Source organism: Colletes gigas, unplaced genomic scaffold (assembly GCF_013123115.1).
Source record: "Colletes gigas isolate AHSC1104 unplaced genomic scaffold, ASM1312311v1 Colletes_gigas_Sc00014, whole genome shotgun sequence".
NCBI classification, from domain to species: domain Eukaryota; kingdom Metazoa; phylum Arthropoda; class Insecta; order Hymenoptera; family Colletidae; genus Colletes; species Colletes gigas.
Window position 1 is genome coordinate 1,206,080 of NW_025106643.1, and position 22,736 is coordinate 1,228,815.

General features: G+C 43.8%; 1 protein-coding gene across 5 annotated transcripts in view; it reads left to right on the plus strand.

Annotated features, from left to right (window-relative positions):
- The window catches only part of LOC122399631 (teneurin-m), a 199,812-nt gene that overhangs the window by 156,417 nt on the left and 20,659 nt on the right, over positions 1–22,736 (plus strand). For 2 of the 5 annotated variants that reach the window (XM_043400446.1, XM_043400447.1), the window contains exons 3-6: positions 16,588–16,770; positions 20,476–20,560; positions 21,896–22,059; positions 22,244–22,408. In XM_043400446.1, coding sequence (XP_043256381.1) covers positions 16,588–16,770; positions 20,476–20,560; positions 21,896–22,059; positions 22,244–22,408 — 597 coding nt within the window. Of the gene's footprint in view, positions 1–16,276; positions 16,402–16,587; positions 16,771–20,475; positions 20,561–21,895; positions 22,060–22,243; positions 22,409–22,736 lie in introns of those variants that run through there. The other 3 variants (XM_043400450.1, XM_043400449.1, XM_043400448.1) reach the window with 2 other exon arrangements.

The window sequence follows — 22,736 nt, forward strand, 5'->3', positions numbered from 1 at the left end:
TCGCGACGATTTCTTTCGAATCCACGCGATGTATTCGATCCCCGAGGAACGTCGACAATTTTTACGTTGAAATCGGTCGTGTCGCAATGCCGATCTACCTTCCAAGAAATCACGACTGATCGATTGTTTGCGAAACGTCTATTTCTGTAGTTATTTTTGTGAATTCTCAACAATCTCTCTCTGTACTCTTTTTCTAAGCAAAGTTTAAGTTTGCAAGAGAACGACTAAATTCAATATTTTATTTTTCTAAAAAATACGGAAGGCATACAATCGAAATAAGTATACATACGAAAAAAGAGCTTTATTTGTTCGTGATCGAAATTTTTCGACATCGTACGGTGGCTCTCGATATTTTAGAATAGTATCCAACGTCGCTGTAAGTGTTTTTAATGGATCGTATCGCTTAGAAAATTGCGAGGTACAACAAAACGTGCCCCGCGCCTAGGAAATAATAAAACCGCCATTTTTGACTGAAATTGATTGCCCTTCGCTGACGGAAAAAAAAGAGCAAGGCGAAGGAAACATCCCTCCGGTGTTGGAAGGTGGTGGATGTCACGCAACTGCATTATCACGCCGAACATATTTGTCACGCTGACGTTTTTCAAATCGTGACGCGTAGAAATTTTTCATGCGTCGAAGCAGGAAATAGCGGACCGTGTTGCAAAAATTCCGCGCGTTTCTGATTCCACAAAATTGCCCTTTGCTGCCTGGACAAGGGAAGAATTCAAAAAAACAAAATACAAAATGAGGCTAAAATATTGAAATTTGCACTTTTGCAATACGATCGTAAATTACTATATTGTTCATCGAGACTGTGATGACAGGTTTAGGCCTCTAGAATCTCCCATTAGAATTATTCTAATTCGAATCTATTAGAAAACAATATTTGATTTCCCTTTGTACACGTTCAAAAAGAAAACTTTACAGAGTTAATTTGTTTCGAAAAGGTTATCGTGGCGTAGAAAGGCGCGAAAATAGTTGAGAGCCGTCGTCATAGCAATTAAGAAGAGACGAATCGCGTAGGGGGAACATGCATTTTCCTCTGGCACTTATCACCAGGGTGCATGCAAATCGCTATACGCTAAATTTATCCCCGTGTACGAAATCTCGGCTTATCCAGCAATCGGCCTGCTCTGTTCGCGTGATAAAAGCCTCCTCTCTATTTCGAGCGCGGATCGATTCTCCCGGAGCAACACTTTCACCGCTTTAAAAACGCAACAATGAAGACTTCCGTTCCGTGAAGGGCGATGATCAGAAATAATGTTTCCTCGACGAAACCTGGAATTCCCCATGGCTATTTGGAAAAGAGCAATCATTTCTCTGACGTCAGATCATTGCTAATAGAAGATTATTTGTTAATAGAAAACAATTCATTATTTTTAACTACTGAAATAATTAACTATTTAACTTCAATATTCTCCGCTTTTACAGCGTCGTTACTATGCTCTGATCTCGCTATATAGATTCAAGCCTTTAGTGCACGTACGACTCGCCAGATGTCGCATCCATCCAGCAAGCAGCGATGGAGTAGAACGTAGGTACTTTATCGAGTCCAATATTGGGAGCAAATTCATTATTAGTTAATATTATATAAAAAATACGACACCATTACACTAACAAGAACAGTGTCTTATATAGTTCTTGCCTATTTTAATGAAATTTGTTAGGACAAATAGAACGAAAATAATTATTTTAGAAAGTGTTTAAACTCGTTGTCCCATCAATTTCAGCTTTTGCATAGATTATTTTTCCATCATAATTCTAAGTTAGATGTGGTCCTGAAAAAAGTTTTCATCATGGATAACAAAGGTCCACCCTACTGGTAGTATAATGAAATCAGGATACACAGGAATAATTGAAAGAGTGTGTTTTCGCTTCCGGTTCTCTTCCCGTGAGAAGAAGGACGCTGTTCGCATTAACGGGGACTTGTAGTATTTATCAGACGGACATTTCTAAATGTCGCGCGGTTTATCAGGTGTTCCCGGGTGGAAAGCTTAAGGCCGTGTCGCACGCACGCGCGATGGCGGCCATGGGAACGGGCGAGCGCGCGTGCATCGAATCGACGACGTCATTAAATTTACATAATAAGGCGTCGCGTGGTCGAGTACGGGGTTGCTGCTGCTGCTGGGCTGTGTCTATTGACGCTCTGACGCTGATATTCGCGTGCAGCTGCAGTGATCGCTGGGCAATTGAAAGCGAAACGTGTTTAGTTGTAGCGCCTCGAATAGGAGCTAATCGTGACGAGTGGGTTAGACGGTAAAAACATTATTCGAAAGACCATTAACGAATTCACAAAACGTACGTTCCAGTTTTTCAATAGGCTTCCCCCTACAGGACATAGATACTATCGATTAATTTCCAAAATAAAAACTTCAACCTTTATAATTTTACGAATATTACAAATATTTTTTTTAGAAATTTTGCTTGCAATAGTCGAGGAACAATTAACGAAGTTATATCGTGGAAAGCTTGTAGTAATTACTTTCTATAGAACTGACGTCGACAGATGGCGCTCGTATATTTAAAATGGACGACGATAGACTTATAATTTATTCTACATTTTATGCATTCTTGCTGTTATAACGTGTTCTTATTGAATGAATACAAACCCGTAGAAACTATAAGAAATATCAGATATAGAGATATTGTGCACGTAACGTATGTACCTATATTTTAACCGAATATCTGGTTAGAGCTCTTGCTGATCAACAAATCCATTCGCCCAAGTGATACTCTATTTCTTTCAAGCAGTTTGCTAGAAACTTTGTTCCTCTCCAGAGAAATTTATACGTTCCAGAGGTACTAGGGTAAGTGCCCTGTGATTGCTCACAGTCATCTCACCTATTCCATTTCGTGGCTGGATCCTTTAAGAACACATCCTTCTTTATCTTAGTTCTGTTTCACCAACTTTTCAACATACTTTTAATTAATAATTTGTCCTCCCTCGCGTATCTATCGTTCGATCGCATTATCGGTTATCGGTTATCGACGAGTCTCGAGTGTTTCTCCTCGCTGCATAGAAGTTATCCCGACTATTACAAGTTTCGAAACGATCGTAACGGGTCTTCCGAAATGACAGGACTTGGTCCAGGACTATCTCCACGCCGTTTGTTAGTCGCTAACCCACGGATTTCGCGCGACGAATCCTCCACGAAACTGTAGCGAACTTTCGTCGCCGGGGACGAAAGCGAAACGAGCCGTCGTAAAAAGAAACTCCCCGTACGGCTCGTCGACTCTGCTTACCATCCCATTCCCGACGATTCGAGGGAGAACGATAACGTTCGTTTAGCTTCGATTCCGACGATTCATGGACGTGTTACGGAAACTCGTCGAAAAGCTGGGCCGAGCTCCGGGTAAGTTTGTTTCGAGAGCTCCAGTATTAATAATGGAGCGTTTCAGATGATAGGATCGCGAATAGAAACTCTGATTCCAGAAAAAATGATCAGAACCCGCTACTCAGTTTGTTTACGATCGTTAAATAACTTCTAAAAACCAAACTGTTGGTTCGTTAAGAATCGTTTTGAATTCTATGAGCATTGTCCTGGGATTAAAAACGTTTATTATGATCTGACATCTCGAGCATCCCCTGTGACTCTTTCGACGCGAAATCACACGAATAGTGTTGTATGTCCCTTCGTTCGCGCGACCCTTCCCATATGTAACATCAGTTGCAGAATTGACACCGCGTCACGTAGCGAAAAACCCTCGTTGAACGTTTCTATTATCGATCCCGAGGCTAAAACGCTGTAACGAGGCCGGGCTTCTTGAATTACGCAGCCTGCAGCGTCGGTTCCGTTCCTACGAGATTAACGTCTAGCAATAGCGAGCGAAAGAGAGAGGCAGGCGGCGCAAAATACCCTAGCTACCGCGTACAAGGAACGGATCCTGCGGCTGGCTGTTGAGGGGTAGGTGTAACGCGCGCCTCCCGATTGCTCATTAGAGGTACGCGCGTGGTTATCGGTTGCTCCCGTCTACCGAGACTCTAGACTCGGACCTCGTGGAATTTAATTGTCGAACGCTGCTCCTTGATGCGCCGGCACAGTATCGTGGAACGACCAAAGATTATCCGGGCAATTACCACGCGATAGGGATTTTATTTCAAATTATAACCAACGCTGGGATCGTGTACCTCTCGGGGAATAGTTGACGACTCCAAGTTGCACGCGTATAATTAGGGTGGAACGAAACACAGGGGCGGATCTCTTCTTCGTTGATAATTCATGGCCTCTAATCATAGGCCATATAAAAAGTTAACTTTTACGATGATATTTGAGGAAGAAATCTCTCGAGTCAGTGTCCTACATTGCAAACTCGACGCAAGGTTCCGCGTAACAAAAATTCGATTCTTATTAAAGGTACGTGTACGGTTATATCGGTTATCCGTTCACGTTATCGGCAGGCATTTCGCAGAATGTGATTGCTCGAAGCAAACGTTGGAGAGAAAAGGAATCGGAGTAGCGCAAGGACGAACCGTTGGGACGAGCTACCCTAAGATCGTCTTGTATGACCTCGTCGGGCCTCCTTCCAATATCCACGATCTGCCAAACGCAGAAAGTCCCTTTCCTTCTCCGCTTATCCGCCCCCCGAAACCTTCGCAAACCGCTGCCCTCCGCTTCGTCTTCTTTCTTTATTCCCCAGACTCTTTCTCTCTCTCTCGCCCTCTTTCCCTCTTTTACGACTTTCGTCTCCCCTTCCTGTCCGAACGACTACTGCATCGATTTTAACCTTAGCTTTACGGATTTATTTCGGCCCCTGTTCTCCTCTCTCGGCGCTGGAATGCCGGACCAACGTGTCCTCATGAAGAAATATGTAATTCCTCTTGGATCGTAGAAAATAGACCGGGGAACACGCTGGGAGTGGAAACGTGGACTCTTCCACGGACTACTGATAATAGAATATTTCGGAACGGTCGTGGAAAGCTTGCGTATTCAGCGCCATGTTTCTACCTCGCGGTCAAATTTGCGCGACGTGCTCGTGCATCGCCATTTCTGTCTTTAATTTGATGGAGACAAAATGGGAGGAAACAAGCGCATCGTGGGGATTTAGATTTCATTGCAGAATACGTTAAAATATTTTAATCATAACGTGACTAATTATTATTTTGTTCAATGCAATTTATGACTATTAGTGGGCATCACACTTTTATTCATTTAAAGAAATGTGAACATTTTTTTATTATTTCCTACATAAGTTAGTCTGAGAGTCACATGTGTCGTTGATAGTGTTAAATGCATTAATATATGAGCTTCAAATTCTTACGGTTTTCCATTGGAATAACTTGTTTAACAAAGCCTCAAATCAAACTGTTTTTCGTCTTATTTTGGCCTCTAGATAACTAAAAAATTGGGAAATCATTTGAGGAGTGTATATATAGCAACGGAGGGGTTGGTTGAGCGCTTGTGAGAGCGCGAGCCCTCTGGTGGCGACGCGACAGATCGAAGAACGTTGGGAACCGCTGCTACGAGCGAATCTACTGGCTGCATATATCTTTGGCAAAACGTATTCTAAATTCAGGGCATCGAGAACCAATGGGTGGGGGGAGACAGCCATTAGAAATCCTGGTTCGAAAGTTCTCGAAGGGATCGACACGCTCCTAAATCACGGTTTTCTTCGCGTAGGTGAACTAACGACCGAGCCTCCTCCGCAAAGCGGAAGGGCTTTAATTAATAGTTAGACCGCGCTCTCAGATTCTATATCACCAGATTACGTTATGGTTGAACCGAGAGGCGAGGCGATCACGGCACGTAGATATTATAAGACGATAACGCGCGAAGCGAAAGCGGCGAACGATCGGCGGGGGCCGTAGCGATTACTATCGATTGTTAATGGTGCCGATTAACGAATGCCGATGTCAAAACCGCACGCCTGGGCTCGGCTCGTTAACGCCCACGCGTTTCCGTTAATTAATTCCGCGCCAAGTGCGTATCCTCCTTGTGAATACGAGCCCGTCGTTTCGAGATTGCGAATTTAAACGCGATGAAAATGGAAACGCGTTCCACTTCGTCGATAGAAATTCTTGTTAATTTATTGATGGTACGATACATTTGTAATTAAAAGCCCTTTACTACAAATGATGCTTGTAAAAAATTCAGTAGGTGGGTAGATTTATCGACAAAATTACAAAATTTCAAATCGTTCTGGAAAAATTATTTTTAGTTGCAGGGGTCGATTACAATCATTTTTGGTGAAGAGGCATACCCCCGAATTCCTACGCATTTTCGAGAAAAAAATTCAGTAGGTGGGCAGATTTTTCGACAAAATTAAAAAATTTCAAATCGTTCTGGAAAAATTATTTCTAGGTTCTGAGGTCAAATACAATCATTTTTAGTGAATAGACATACCCCTGAATTTCTACCCATTTTCTAGAAAAAAATTCGAGAAGGTGTGAAATTTTTCGACAAAATTAAAATTTTCAAATCGTTCTGAAAAAATTATAGTTAGTTACAGAGGTCAATTACAATCATTTTTGGTCAATAGACATACCCGCGAAATCCTACGCAGTTTCGAGAAAAAAATTCATTACTGAAATTTCATGCCTGACCATAGCGTTGAGATGTTTCACTGAAATTTCAAGCAAATTTTTAAAACGTCATAACTTCTGAACGGATCGGCGGATTTTAATTTTTAAAAAAGCAAACTACGCGTATTTTATTGGAGAATATGTAGAAATTGTAAAAATATTCGAAAAGTTGGTCCTTAACACCGTAAACTGAGGAAAACCCCCTAAACTTCGTCCAGTTTTCAAACAGCCATAACTCCTACAATAGTGAATATATTTCGATGAAATTTTTTTCTGAAGTAGAGCCCATGGATACCTACAAAAAAGTACTGAACAAAATTTCCGTAGGATGTCAAACAAATTTATTAAAAATGGAAAACTAATTTTTAAGAAAAATCGACAGGGGGTAGGTGCCTAAATTTTTCGGTGAAATTGAAAAATTTCAAATCATTCTGGAAAAATTATTTTCGATTCCGGGGGTCAAATACAATCATTATCGGTGAATAGACATACCCCCGAATTCCTATGCATTTTCGAGGAAAAAATTCAGTAAGTGGACGAATTTTCCGACAAATTAAAAAATTTCCAATCGTTTAAAAAAAATTATTTCTAGATTCTGAGGTCAAATACAATCATTTTCGGTGAATAGACATACCCCCGAATTCCTACGCATTTTCGAGAAAAAAATTCAGTAATGTGGACAAATTTCTCGACAAATTAAAAAATTTCCAATCGTTTTAAAAAAATTATTTCTAGATTCTGAGGTCAAATATAATCATTTTTTGTGAATAGACATACCCAAGAATTCCTACGCATTTTCGAGAAAAAAAATTCAGGAAGGTGGATAAATTTCTCGATAAATTAAATAATTTTCAATCGTTTAAAAAAAATTATTTCTAGGTTCTGAGGTCAAATACAATCATTTTTCGTGAATAGACATACCCCCGAATTCTTACGCATTTTCGAGAAAAAAATTCTGGAAGGTGGATAAATTTCTCGACAAATTAAATAATTTCCAATCGTTTTAAAAAAATTATTTCTAGGTTCTGAGGTGAAATAGAATCATTTTTGGTGAATACACATACAAATTTCATCGGCTTTAACTTCACGAAAGAGTAGAAATTTTACGTCCAGAGCAGAATTACAAACTGTGAATTCAGCAAATGAAAAGAAATTCGATTTTTTTTTAGATTTCGGACAGTAAATACTCGTATTAATATTCACGTCCTTTCGAGAGGCGATGTAACATATGACGAGGTGCAATTCGCGCTCAAAAGCGCCGATCTACGATTCGAAGCGGTCACCCACGCAGCCTTGAGAGAGTCGACAAGACCGTTTTGTTTCAACGAGCAATTTATCTGCTGCCTATTGTAACGCGAATATCCTGAGTTCACCAGCGATGGGACATTTGACGCACTGCGTCACCGTCCAAATTGCGGATCGTTGCTGACAGTATATCGGTATATTTATTTCGGTGGAAAACCTCGATATTGGCCATTTGACGCGTCGTAATTCCTCGTGTTCATTAAGCGTTCCAATCAGTTTCTATATTTCTCGTAATCACCACGTTTGTTCGAATTTTATTATCTCGCGCAGAGACGTTTTGCTTTTAACACTGCGTCTCTATTTTTAGATATACTTTGCGCTGACCTTTCACATTAATTCGGATTACTTTTATCTCGTTCTTTCTGGACTCTGATCCGAAGATTTCATCGTATCGTATAATAACATTTGTAAAGTAACTTCTTCTTCGAACAAGTCCACGTATTTTGATGGCGTTTAAACGGCGTCTGTGAATCTCTAACCTAACTTTGATCTTGACGCAGTGTTAATGCATTTGATTTATATTAATATTATAGTAATATTTGCATATTTTTAAATCTATGCAAATCGAAGAAGGCGCGTTAAAAATGCCAATAAAATGGACGATTATTTACGAAATAAACAGCGGGTAAGCAGCCATTGTTGCACTCCTAAAATTCAACGCGAAACCACGAAAACTGAGTAACCTCGAACGCAGCGTAAATGTAAAAAATTTCATTGCAATGGAAGGCAGAATTATTACGCTTGCGTGACCAAAAAAAAAAAAAAGATATCGACGGGGGGGAGGAGGAAAAGAATAAAACCGTTTCGAAATCGAAAACGTTTTTTGATCCCCGACGTTATCGAAACGCAATTATTGCTCATCACAGCGATAAATGCAGAATCGATCGATCGAAGCGAAACAATCGTACCAAAGCGAGTGGATTCCGGAACATGATTGGACTCCATTTTGACGCGATTGCGCGAGACAAAGACGCAACAAAAGGCGCCCCAGCGCGTAAAAGTCACCTAATAACGTAACAAACCCTTTCTTTTCGACCTCATCAATACCAAATAACCTAAGATACAATGGGAAAAAAAATAATTATTGTTTGTATCCAAGGTAGAGAAAATAATAACAACTTAAGAGGCTTCGTAGTGCAGAGGGTTGATTTTATTCGACGAAAAGACAATTTTAATTTTAATCAGCGTTAATCGGTCACTGGAGAACGTCGAACGCGCGTCGTCGTCGCATTTTTTCCCCACCCACCGCCCCCCGAAGTCCCCAGAAATCGAGAATCAGCGCGTGTTTGGGCGCTTAAGAATCCACAGACGCGTACTACGATTCACACGGACCGTCGACCCTTTGATTTCGACTCCTTTTCGTCCCGCTGGAAGAATTCCACGCGAGACCATCGCGCCACGGCTTTTCCACGCTCCGTTCGTCGCTTGGATCTTTGTAGAAAAGGTGTGGGACGACCAAAGGGGAGAGAAAGAAAACGGGGATGTCGACTGAGGTCCACTCGAAACCTCCGCGCTTCACCGAGTCCCGCTCGTAAAGAACGCTGGATTTTCGTGGCTCTTTTACCCTCTTTCGACTCCTGTGGCTGTACCGCATAAATTCTAATAGGAAACGAATTAAGGCGACTTCTCTCCTGTCTCGACGAACGGACAATATTTGGGAATTAATTGGTACATTTACAAGGGACGTTAGGTGAATTTTTTCATGCGATTTGATCCAATAATGCACGAGTTATTAACGACTGTCTTATTAATGGCTCTACAGAATAACAAATTCTTTGAATTTAATTTCCAACAAATTGGGATCCATTTTGTGCATCCAAACAGTGATTCAACTAAGAATTCACATTTTAGCAATAATAAAATAATATAGCCTCTTATTTTATCCAAGTTAGGTTACTTTGATAATTAGTTTGAACCATTTGGGACCTCATATATAGCAGTTTTTATTACTAATATTTTTGTAACGTCGAAGTAATAGAAATCTCACATTTATAACAATTTTGCGGAAATAATAAAAGTTTTTAAAGAAATACCGTTCTAGGGCGAAGCGTGTGAACAATTTATATCAATTATCATTTCCGTAGAAAAAGTGCAGTTATTTTAAAAGGCTTGAACATTTACAAGCATCCTCTAGGCCGTAGCGCATAAATTCTAATGGGAAAGGAATTAAGCTGGCCCCACGGACTCGGTTCTTTTCGGCGAACGCTACGTCCCAACGAGAATGGAAGGATATATCATTCGATTACCATTGCACGTTGCTCCATTTGCTCGTTCCTTCGTCCTTTCCTACGTCCGTTGCTCATTCCGGCAAACGAAACGTTCATTTTGTTCATCTCTGTGCATTATTGGCTCGTTAAGCGAGTTATTACGCCGGGCAATCGTTTATTGGTTCCTTTGTACACGTGGTTCTTCCATCCAGGAATTTACTCGATTTATTATGCGTATCGCGATGCTTTGTAATATTCGCGGTCCCAAGGTGCCCATAACGGGGAACTTTCCGAAACGTGGAATTAACAATAACGCTGTAAAAGTTTTGCATTGCGTTTACGAGGCTACCTGCCCGGGTGAATAATTATTGAACTTAAGTAACACATTATACCGCGTAGATGGCGCCACTTTCCAAGCGTCCTCAGCAGTCATCGTTACTCCATTTTGTACCAATTATTAATAATCTACAATTCGGTTGCGATTCAGATTTCGACATTAAACGAAGCGTAAAATTAATTTTTTAAGACTTTATAACCCTTTATCCTCCTTCGTGCCTTGCTCAGAAACGCGTCAAACAAGGACATGAAATTTAGAGCAGACATATTGGCTTTGAATACTACAAAAGTGAAACAGGAAACTGTTCACTATTATTTTCTGGATAAATTAGAAAATACGAGACAAAACACCGTTTCTTGATACTTGTTGCTCTCGATTTTCAATCGTAATTTGGTCCACGGATTTTCTCTCGATTTCCAGCGATTCCCGGGTGCACGTTACGCTGCCAAACTTTGTAAACTTTGATTCGACGCCGTTCCCTACGTGTCCCTCCCTACGAAGCGAAACGAATTGACGCTACCGGCTCCGTCGCAACGACGAAGCTAATTTTATTTTCCACGGTATTTCCCCGCCGCGAAATTCGATAGCTACGCGAGTAAGGAAGGAACGCGCCACGGATTCCGCCCTTCGTCCCTATCCTTTTACCCCTACGCTTTCTTTCCACGAAGGTTTCTCGCGGCCTCTTTATTCTCGAGCCACGTAAATTCGAATGGGAAACGAATTAAGCTCTTTTTCCACCCCTATGAGACGACTCTCGTCCCGAAGCATTGTAGTTCCCATCTTGTTCGTTGGAAAAAAAAATAAACGACCGCGGAACACACAAATGATATACTCTTCTAAATTTAGCGGCCATGTTGGACTAAAACTACATTGTTGGTACTTTTATTATATGAAATTTAGTTTTAGTCCAACATGGCTGCCAAATTCAGAAGAGCCGGAATATCATTTGATTCATTTCACCGAATTCTGTTTTATTTGCATTAATTAAAACAATTAAACGTAACTTGTGTCCATTTTTCCCCCCATTTCGAGTTCAAAGCTAGTTATCTGTCTCTGTATCGAGCAGACCTGATCCATTTCTGTATTTGGGAGCTTTAATCTCGTAGTTTTCGTGAAGAGAGAAAGGTAGCCACAGTTACGGCGAGTTGCACGTGTTGGTGCGTGTTTTGTGAGACGGTGTGCACGCATTAACGTGTGTAAGGGCGTGTACGGTCGCGCGAAAATGTACGTAGCGAGGATAAAGGGAGCGAAGAACGAGCTCGAGGGTAAAGAACCACCACCGCCGCTATCGCCTCCCTTCTCCATCCCTCTAACCTTTCCCCTCGCCCTTCCCCCTTCGTCCTTCGCCGCGCCACGGTTCACCTCACCCTATCTCGGGCTAGGGCCAGGCAACGCTACCCACCGTCGTTTCCCTCCACCCCTGGCTTCCAATTAAAACCGTTTTCGTCCATCTCGACTCTGTTATTTTCTTTCTCCCTCCCTCTGTCTCTTCCCCGTGCAGCGGACCGCTCCGTCATTTTTCAAGATTTTTCTTCCCGACGCCAGCAAGTCGACGGACGGGGGAATCGGAAAGGGAACTCGGAAGGACTTCTGCAGGGCTCTTCTCGTTGAAACGTTCGTCAACGGGAGGCGTTGTTGCAGCTTTTTTTCTCGCTAATGTTCACCACCTTTCCCCTCGATATTGTTCGCGTTGTCATATTTATGCAAAAACGTGAGAAACGAAGTTTAAAAATAGGGGAAAAGAAAAGACACAAAGACACTAGCTACCTAAATGTGTACTTAAGAAAAAAACACCGGGAAAATCGTCTATATCATTGGAAATGCGCTCGAGGTTAGGTCTGAGCTAGCTCTACATAAACCAAAAATGAAACTTTCTTATTTTCCTTTTTTTTTTTATAAAACTTTTACCAATGTATTTGTTAGAGTTTTCCAATTAAAATGAGACCAAACACGGCATAATTAGTTTCCAACCTACTTCCACCAGAGTACAAAATCTCGTTAAATACGGAAATATGTTGCTCGTTCGTACGCAGAAGCATGAATCGCTGATAAAGAGGACGAAAATAGCATATTCTTTCGACGATATTTTCACAGAAGCCCTGCCTTTCGTGCCGTTATCTAGGAGAATATAATTACCATCTCCGCGGGCAGGATATAATTCACATCCTGCGGCAGAAGCCCCGCCGGAAGTACATTCTCAACCGAGACACGTCGATTTCGACCTTTTTACAAGACCCGCGCTCGCCGTGCTGACTCTGGAAAGTTTCCCAAAGCCGAAGTTCGAAACATTGATCGACTTCGATCGACCGCTTTGAAAATTTACAGCTACCGGTGCTCGCGTTACGCAGCAGCACGTTTTTAAATAGACGTTTCATGGGAAAACCGATACGAGGCGGGCTTGTAATTTTAGATAAATATTAAATTTAGATTGTCATAAATATTTCTGATCGGCCACTGCTTTCAGCGCGTTATGGACGCGTTGCTTAAAATAAGGACTCCTCCATCGTTTCGTGATGTCCTTAATATTTCAGTTCGAAGGAATAAAAATACAAGCTATACGATATTTTAAAATTATATAAATTGAGCGTCGAAGGCTCTTAATAAATATTATAAAATATGGAAAATTAAAATGAAATTAATTTCATTGTAAATAATTTATTAAATTCAGCATTGGAATTCTTTTTTAGCCCCCGTCAGATAGTAATTAAATGACTCGATAAAATTTAAGTCATTTAGATATTTGAAGAAATAGAATTTTTTCGAGAAGTATGAAAAGGTGACGTTTGCTTTGATCTTTATCCTGTTTCACGTTCGTTCGTTTCGAAGTCACGATACTCAGGGACAGGGAATGGGCGCGGACTTAGCCGGTCGCATATTTTTCCCCGTCGCTCGCTATAGTATTAATTCGTTCCGGTTCAAAAGCTAATCCAGACACGAGACTAACCCTTGTCCATTTTCTCTGTTCCGCTCCCCGAAATACGTCGATTCTACCCGGCGATACGTGACCGGGGATCCGAATCGTTTGCTCACTTTTCCCCTCTGGAATGGCAGTAAACGTTGCTGCGATGTTCTTCCGCGTTGCGTTTTATTTCTAAACGATTTAACACGGTCCACGATCCCGTACGAAAATTAATTCGATCCTACGATATATCCTCCCTTCGCGTTTTATCGCGAACTGCTCGAATAATCGTTCGAACGAATTTCTATTTAATGGGAACGAATGTTTATTCTCTGACAGAAAACTACGGTATATTTTGAAAAATCCGGTCGAGCAAATGTTTCAGTTTCCCCGGGGAATCCGAGTATTATAAGGCAAGAGGTTAAACAGGAGAAGTAAAATAGAGAACGCGAAAGCGCCGAGCAAGTACTCGAGATCGCGAGTTACTTCTTCCGCGGCGGCTCATAATCCCGCACGTTCCAATCCCCGATTCCCGGGGAAGACCAAACAAAAGCGGCGTCGCAGTCGTTCAATCTCGAAACTTGGATAAGTTAACCCGGGGGATCGAGGAACTCGTAACATCCTCTTAATTCGTGGAAGAAGACATGCGGCACCCCGAAGTCTTCGACGCAAGGGTGGCTCCTCTCCCGGGTACCTTCTCTAATAAATTCCATTAGCCATGGGCTCTTGGTTACGAAGGTCCCGATATTATGTTACGCGTTCTGACGTGGAGTTCTCAATGGGCGAAGCATCCATTACGCGAGGCCCGGTGCGACAACAACCGTCGAGGCCTGAGGTTCATTCAGCGGAATCCTTTTCTGGGCCACCGGGGGCCCCTCACGGTCCTTTTCTTCGGGCATTCTCAGCGGCTCGGGGTCCCTAGGACCCAGGACTCGAGGCTCGACCAGCCGAGGATAATTCGATTCACCGATGCCTCCTCGTTTTCCCTTTGCGGACGGTCCTCCCGTAACCTCTATAGCACGAGACTCATCCTGAACACTGGATTACCGGATACCGGTAGCTCCGAGCAGGTCTGACCCAGTCGTTCTTCGTTCTTCGTCCTTTGTACCCGTCTCTTTCTCTCGGTACGCTGTTGCGCTCCACCCTCGGTCTCCGTCGTTGCTCTTTTTCCCTCCTTTGACGCGCTACCCTGCGCACCGATCGACACCGGACCCAGAATAAAGGATCCTCCAAGTAACGACCGTCACAATGACTACTCCCGCCGATCTATTAGGAAGAATAACGACCCGGACACTTCTGCTCCGATGATTCAGTGAGAACGAACTGAGATTCTTTGTGATCGACTTAGGCGCTCGAGCCTGTCGCGCTAGCGGTTCGTGGATTTCGTGAGTGGAACACGGAAAGTCTTTTTCGTGGTCGTCGGAACGACAAGGGTTGCGGAGGACGATCAGATCGAGACGCTTAAGCATTAGAGTCCTGAACTGAGGACTTTTAAAAAAACGTATAAGTTTCTTTATTTTTGTAAAATAAAATATGGCGTTTCGTCTCTCAAAGTCTTCTGAATTATGCAACCAGACTCAAACCTCTCGTCTTCGATCCTTTCGAGACCACGTTCGAATCATCCCCTCCTCGTAGCCTTCCGTTTCGGTAGCGTCGCGACGTCGAGGAGATTTACATGTCCGGTGAAATTTGCTTCCCCGAGGGAAAACGTCGAAACTAAGAAACTCGAGTCGTAAAAGGGTCGAGTGCTCTTGATCGAAGCATCGCGATTAGACGTAGATTGGGAGTAAATCATTATTTCTCTTCTACGCCGCAGTTCTCCGTCCCTTCAACCCGTTCTCGCCTCCTCTGGTCGCCTTCTCTTGCTTCCTGTTGCGTTCGACGTCGGATATCAGGAGGACGTTCTTTACAAACGCAGCGGGGGGAAAAAAGGCTAGGAAGGATTCAGTTCATTGGTTAATAGTCGGCGTAGAAGAAGGAGCAAGGCTCGAATTTCACGCCGGTCACCCTATCCCCGGGTCTTAGGCTTGCTTTTTAGAGTGCTCGATACAATGAGAGACCGAGGTGCTCCGAATCCGAACACGGAGTGGGCTTATAATCGACTTAAGGATGCCGCCAACTGCTCCACTTTCCGTATCGATTCCCTGGAAATCTGAAAACGAAGGCCCTCGTCGACCATCCGTGAACCTAAACTCGCGGTACCGCTGCTCTCTGTGTGTATAAAGCCCTGATTGATGACTTTAAATACTCGACCCAAGATAGACCAACTGCGGGTATCGTCGTTAAATTAATAAAGATGCACTTTGACGAAAAGTAAGAATCAGTGACGTTCTTATAGTCGGGAAAATGTTCATTTCGCATCGTCGTGCACGGAAGAACGTGTCCCGCGATTCTGGGTCACTCTCATTCGTGATGATTCCTATAGCGGCGAAGAGCCTGGCCGTGTGAAACGTGCCTAATCGCGAGATCGGCTCAACCCTTTTGCCTCGGTGAAAATCGCCTGGCCACCTGCCCAGGATTACGCGTAGGCATTGTTCGCCCGTTGAATCTCGGAGAAAACCGGGTCCGGGTTAGGTAATCTAGACCACAAGGTTATTTCAACGATGGGGCGGCTTAACCCCGCGTGTTTTCTAATAATCGCGTTTCCCACCGTGCGGCAACAGCCCAAAATGGACGTTAAGTAACGAAAGAAAGCAAGGTTGCGTTATCTTTTAAGGATATATTATTTACAATAACACCGTGGCGACTGATCTGGTCATCTTCATTATTGGAAACCCCCGTTAACGATTATGAGTGATTTAGCTAAGCATACTAGACAATAAATACAGTCTAGGCTAAAACTGGCTCTTTGTACGCGAAATTGACCATCCAACCACCCATTTGCATATCGAAAAATATGTTTTCACACTTCAAATAGTAATAATATGCCTTCAGCGTGGGATCGAGTAAAAATAATGGTAGAGAAGATACATATTTACGGTGTAAAGACAATGTGCACGCTGCTATTAACCTAAGCTCGGCATCTGCGCTCCTAACGAAGTTTATAACCTTCCTCGGTTTCTGGAGTCGTTCCGCGAAGTTTAATAAACCACGACGAACTACAAAAGGCAGTCGTTATTTAAATGCATCGGGGGTAAGTCGAGGATCCCCCTGGATGTAGTTTCCCCCCAAGACTTCCTGGCAAAAACAGTAAACTTGCACGCCAATCGCTCCTTTCTATCGTCCAGTTAGATCCGCTTAATCGCGATGTAGAAAAAGACATATCCTCCGGTGATCTGCCGTACGTAAATCACACGTATCCTTTCCATGGTTGTTGCAGGGTGTTTGTTGGACAATTCGGCGCCGCGGGGCCCGCCCGATGTGCCACCCCGTAACCCTACAATGAGTCGCGTCAACGGAAGATTGCCAGGAAGTCACGCAGTCAGCGATCACGAGCGTGATCCCGACCTCCAGCCGTCCTGCCTCGTACGCACCCCATCCGGTGGCTTCTACAGTATACCAAGTGAGTCTTCGAGGTAGCCTGATTCACGGGGAGGAGGAAAAAGGGGGCCACGAACACGTGGGAAAAGGATTCTCCCCCCTGAGTCCACCCTTGCCCGTTCCGGGTTTGTCGTTGCTCGATAGTTAGTTTTGATCTTGTTAACGAATCCACTAGCTCGCGAAAAGGATAAAAAATGCCTCAGTCTACTAGATCTAGTTGATTCCAAAAACGTGTCAACGCAATAACGAATTTCTTATTAAAAAGGAGCTACTACTTCGTCAGTAAGTCAACCTTAGAGAAAGCGTATCGCCATATTTGTTTCTCAATTATCTGCAGTCGATAGCGTTCAGAGAATATCACGATTTCAGGATTCCAGGAAGATCGGTCGAAAGTTTAGGACTAACGGACGAGATAGGAATAAGTAAGAGCGTTCGACAAATGAAATTGAAAGGATAAATAGAGTTTCTGGGAAGAAAGTTGGTCGTAGTTCGGGGGAGGTGTGTCTGGTGATAACGTTGGACAGTGTATCATCGGGGACAGCAATAAGATGGCTTAGCCACGGGGAAGTGACTGGCGTCTCTGACGAGGGTGGTACGGAGCTGTAATCAGCGGTAACCAATGGTGGGCGGGGGTGCGATAATTTTCTAAAAGCACGTCCTTCTGGCTGTTATCTTATCGGCCACCCGGGACTCTCGAGCAGCTCTAGAAAAATTCTACCGTGCCTGGAACACGTTGCTTTCGTTGAGGATTCGGGATGGATTATTTGTAGAAGTATCTAGGACCAAAAGCCTCTTAGTTTATCTTCGAGGAACGGAGCGGGGCCCTGCTTCCTGGCGGAGCTTTTTCCGTGAAACACAGCAGCTCTTTTGTTCGTTGCTAGTCAAATTCTCTACTTTCATCGCAAGAAAGTGATTTCTTCCCCTACAATGGATCCCATTGAACGCAAAGGAAAACTCGAGTTTGCCAGTAACGATGAACCGTAAAATTCTCCGCCGGCGGTCGGGGTTCGAATGCACTCGACTGCGGAGAAAAAAATGTTTTCGAGACACTTTAGCACCGTGGGTATGTATCGTCCGTAGCGAAAACAACGAGGAAACCCAACCTTTTCGATGTTTCGAGTGTTCCCCAAACTACTCGAAGGAACCCGAAAAGCGGCCAACAGACAAGCTCCTTTCTTGTCCGTTCCGCGTTTAACGTGCCTGGGGACTCGAAATTTTCCACGGTCGAGCGTGCAGCAGGCGCCAGGGGCGACTTTTCTTAGCCCGACCGTGTACTTAACATTCCTTCACAAAGAACCTCGTTGCACTTCAAAGCCGCCCTTTCGAAAACGTGGGACGGTTCGAACGTTGATTTATGATCTCTCGACTTATTGACCCTTCGGTTATGACACTGTCCGACGCTTATGACCTCCCCGCAGAATGCTCGACTCCTCCTAAGGTCGATCTCCGCTCTCCCGTTTTTCATTCTCCCCGACTTTTCGACCCGCTTTGTTACTCTCTCCATCCATCGGCGAATGTCTACATTCTTTGCATTCTTATCCGCGAAATTCCACGGTGTATTCTTAATCGAGTGATAAGCGCAACACGCGACTTCTGATCCATTTCGTTTTACGTCGCGTTTGCCAAAATGGTTGTTGAACTGTTAACCCTTTGCACTCCGAATTATATTTCAATTTTGTTACCAGCAGCTCCCCGACACCTTCAAGTGTTTTATTTGAAATTTACCTGTTTTATTTACACTGTTGTTGTATTTTGTAATTTTCAAGTGTACGATATCTCTTTGGTTGTCGAATCACACTCGACATAGGAGTGCAAAGGGTTAAGTAGTGATATTTATTGATTAGAATCTGTCTAATTTAATACAAATCTAATCCAACGCAAAGTTATCGAATTAAATAGTCTGCAATCTATTGTGAAACTATAAAACGAGATTTCATCGTGTTCCTAGAGTTATTCCCTAGAGACAGCGACATCTAGGGGGAACTAGTGGTGTGGAATAAAAGCAGACATAACCTAGATCCCCTTTGGACACGATCACTGTAGTTTTGTCGATGTTTCGAATAAAATTTTGCCCGATGCATGTTATTGCGTTACGTCAACGATAAATCCTGCTAAGTGGCTGGGTATTTTCCAAGATCGTAAAGGTTCGCTAATTAAACGCGTGACTAGGAACCCCCCCCGTCAGGTTGGCTCTTCGACACCGCGAGCTGCATGGGAGTAAATCATCCCCGAAGCCGGCCATTAAAACCAATTCCGACACGCAACATCCCACCTTCTTGTTCGGTTCCGCGCATTAGGCGTCGTCTCGTGCGCCCAATAACCCGGAAAGGAAGTAAAAAGAAACCCGAACGGGGGATCCCTGAATCGGCCGTAATCACAGATATCTGCCTAAATGCCATAATCATCGGATTTCGGGGCAGAACGTTCGCCAACACCTGCAATTAGCGGCATGGGGTCCGCTTTTACGGACCTTCGTCTTCCCACGCTCCGATTTCATACTCCAGGTATCTACATGTAACGGGTGAAAGAGCAGGGATCCCTTCGAGGAAAGACAAAGGGCTGCCAGAGTACCAAAGTTGCGTACCCTTTACCTGTTCTCACCAAAAAACTACGAATAATGAGCAGAGGTGATAGGGCGAGAGATTTTGTTCAGTTCAGGATCAATATAGTAACAGTGAATGCATTTTATCGAAATTTATTTATTAAATAGAATGCACGAATACCTAAAAAAAGGGTCAAACAAAATTACTAAAAATCAGAAACGAATTTTTAAGAAACAATCGACTTTTCCGAGGACATTTTTAAATCGTTGGTCGGAAGAAATTGTGGATCGATTACGGGGGGATGGAGCGTGCGATCTTGCGGTGTTTCTAAGGTGTTCAGATTTCCTCGTGCACCTTTGCGGCCTGGTCGCTTGAAATTCAAACCGAAACCGCGATGAATCATGTACTTATTGATTCAACACGGGCCTCCGTTCGGCGTCTCGCTTCTTCCTCTTTTTCCTCGTTCTTCGTGTATATTGGGGAATACGGTCAAAAGAAAGGGCGTCGCGTCTGGCATGGCAAAACGCGCCACCGCGAGGCTCACGGAACGAATAAAAACAGCCGACTCTTGGTTAATTTATTTCCTCGTGGGTGCTCCGCCCCGTCTATACTACGTCTCTGATTATGTGTACCTTGCCAATTAGAAATCTGCGATAAATACATCCGTCGAAAGGCAGGTTGCAATTAAGACGTCGGCAGCGTCGTGGACTCCTCGCAAATCACGATTGTTTACGCGCAAATTAGAGAACGACAGCGATTTATGAATGATCATCATAGTCCGTTAAAACGTACTTTTAAATTCAACATTTCGCCAAAATTACATAAAAAAAAAGAAATAAGAATAGAGTGAATGAGTCACACTGGGGTTCCCCTTGTAAGCATACGTACAACGTGTTCGAAGAAAATACTGAATTATTGACAACACGGTGTACACGTTACTAAGATTCAAAGTTAGATTGCAAGCTTTTGCATTCCCGACGCGAGCGTCGGGCCGTCCAACGCGCGGCGTCGATGAATTATTTCGCAACGTGGACGGCGATGGGAAACATAAAGATATTTCACGGACAGGGGGGGTGGATGAAAGTCTCGGGGCGAGAAAGTAGGGCAGGCTTTCCCACGAGAAATTTCCGTCGATCTGCAACGTAACAAATTTCCTCTATCGTTCCGTTCTCTCTTTTTCGCAGAGATACCCAAGAATGAGTACAACAACAAGAATCAGTCCACGGGGAATAGTCCAATAAAGGTCGAGCTGCAGAACAACATGGAGAGGTAAGCCTATTTCATTTCCCCGGTATCGTATCGTTTCGTGCAACGGCTGGTCCTCGAAACGCGGACAAAAAAACGTGGAAACGCAAGAACGAGGCAACGAGACGTGGAAATTTCGTGAACGACCTGGTAGATCGGAACGAACGAACCGTGGCGACGGACATTGGTTTTCGTCGAACAATGCAGCGCACTCGACGGGCCTCGTGAATCATCTGGCGTAACACAATGAGTCGATGTTTGAAGATGAAGTGTCATCCGTCGGAGAACGGTTTTTGTCCACGCGACACCGTAACACCGTGGAAAATCGTGTTCCTTGGGCCCGCAGAGCGGCTTGCAACAAGGCCCCTCGAGTGTGCACTCGAAGTTTGCTAAACGGTCGTAAACCTCGCCCTGTGGGGGGTTGGTCCCCGTCTCGAGGAAAATCTTCTTTCGCGTAGCAACTGTGACTCCTCCAACTATGTTTTGACGGTTATAAAAACCGTACCTCCTATATTGGTCGAGTACTTGCGAGAAAATATATCCCTCTGCTGACGAATATAGGAGGTACACATATCTCAGTTATCTTCAGTCGATAACGTTCTGAGAATTTCACGATTCCACGATCCTAGAAAGATTGATCTATGCATCATTAGCAGAGACTTAATCCCTTGCACTTCGCTGAAATTCTAAACGAGCTCTAATATCGAGTTTGGCCCAAAATTTTTATCATGAGTCAGACTCGTGAAGATAGGAATCGAAGCCACGTCATGTTCGAGCCGCCTTAATTCGTACGTTAAATATTTAGGCTAGCCAAGCAAGACCGACCAGTGGGCTGGTAAGTTTGTGTGATTTTTGAAAGGGGGGGATCCCCGCGAAGACGACGATGCGTCTGGCTTTCGTTTTCCATTATCGCCGCCGATGCAACGAAAGCAAACAGCCGCCCTTCGCGCACGGGTACCCGCCCGTCCCGTTTAAATATTTTTGTTAGACGTTTCTGAGTTACTTGGAAGCACGCGATGTTCGGTATAAACACACTCCGAGAACCCGATGCTTTTGCGCGGAAAACACGTGACGGCCGCGAATATATTTCCTGCGTGTGCTCCGTTTTCTTTGAAATCAACGTTGCCCAGCCAGATTCCGCTTCAATCGTTAACCAGCAGTCTGGCTAATTTTTCGATCGTAAAACGTTCGTGCACGCGTTCGAATAAATAAATAAAGACCGTTTCGCCACCGTTGGCCGTTGCTCCGCAAAACGAAAACGATCGTATCGATGGATAATGGGATAATGAACGTTTTAAAATCAAAAAGATTTTAGAATATTTCCCTAAGTTAAACGCGAGAAATTTGAATTGATTTCAGAGTAAATTTACCGTACGGCCACGCGCCCTCGATGATCCCAATGAGGAGACAGAGCATTCGCTGCCACTTCGTGAAAGGGGTCGACTGGTGCAGCTGGAAATTAATTGCAATGATATTGCTTATAGTCTCGTTGTGCATAACAGCAGCGTTAGCCTATGTCGTAGGTAAGTAGTTTTCCAATTTATATTCAACGCGCGAGCATCTATGCAGATTAAATAAAGAACAAGTGTCTGGATGGAGTACCATTGAAACGAGCAATCGCTGTGACTTTCATTCAAACCAGTATCATTGTGATTCTATTTATCATTGATCATTAAAAATAGAGGAATTGTTTATACTATGTTGCAGTTTCCAGCATAGTAAGCCGGACTTATCACGGCACGAAAGCGTGCGAGGTGGACGAAAGCGCAGAGACGAAACCGTTGCCCGTCGAGGCGAACAAGACGTTCTCGACAGCGGTCGCGTCGTCGTCGCAAGCTAACAGCAGAACGGGTCAACAGGCGTCTCCAGGAGGTAGTATTAATCCGACGGTTAGCATGTTAGAGCACGTGTACGTCCGTAAGCGTAGAGACACGTTTAACCAGCATGCGTTGCACCAAACTGTCGTATACCCCGAACACCGCGAAGAGCCGGCGTCGTCGAGCGAGGCAACGGAGGATAGCTCGCGGTTGAACGAGGATCGTCCTGGTAGGGTTGTGCATGAAACGGAGCATGCGGATGGTCCTCGGTTAAAAGTGAACACCAGTCGTGAGGACAGGTTGCTCGGAGGCGTACTCGAGTCGTCGGGATCGACGGCTCCCCAGGGGACAATGCTTGCCGCGAATGTCTCTGACTCTTCGAT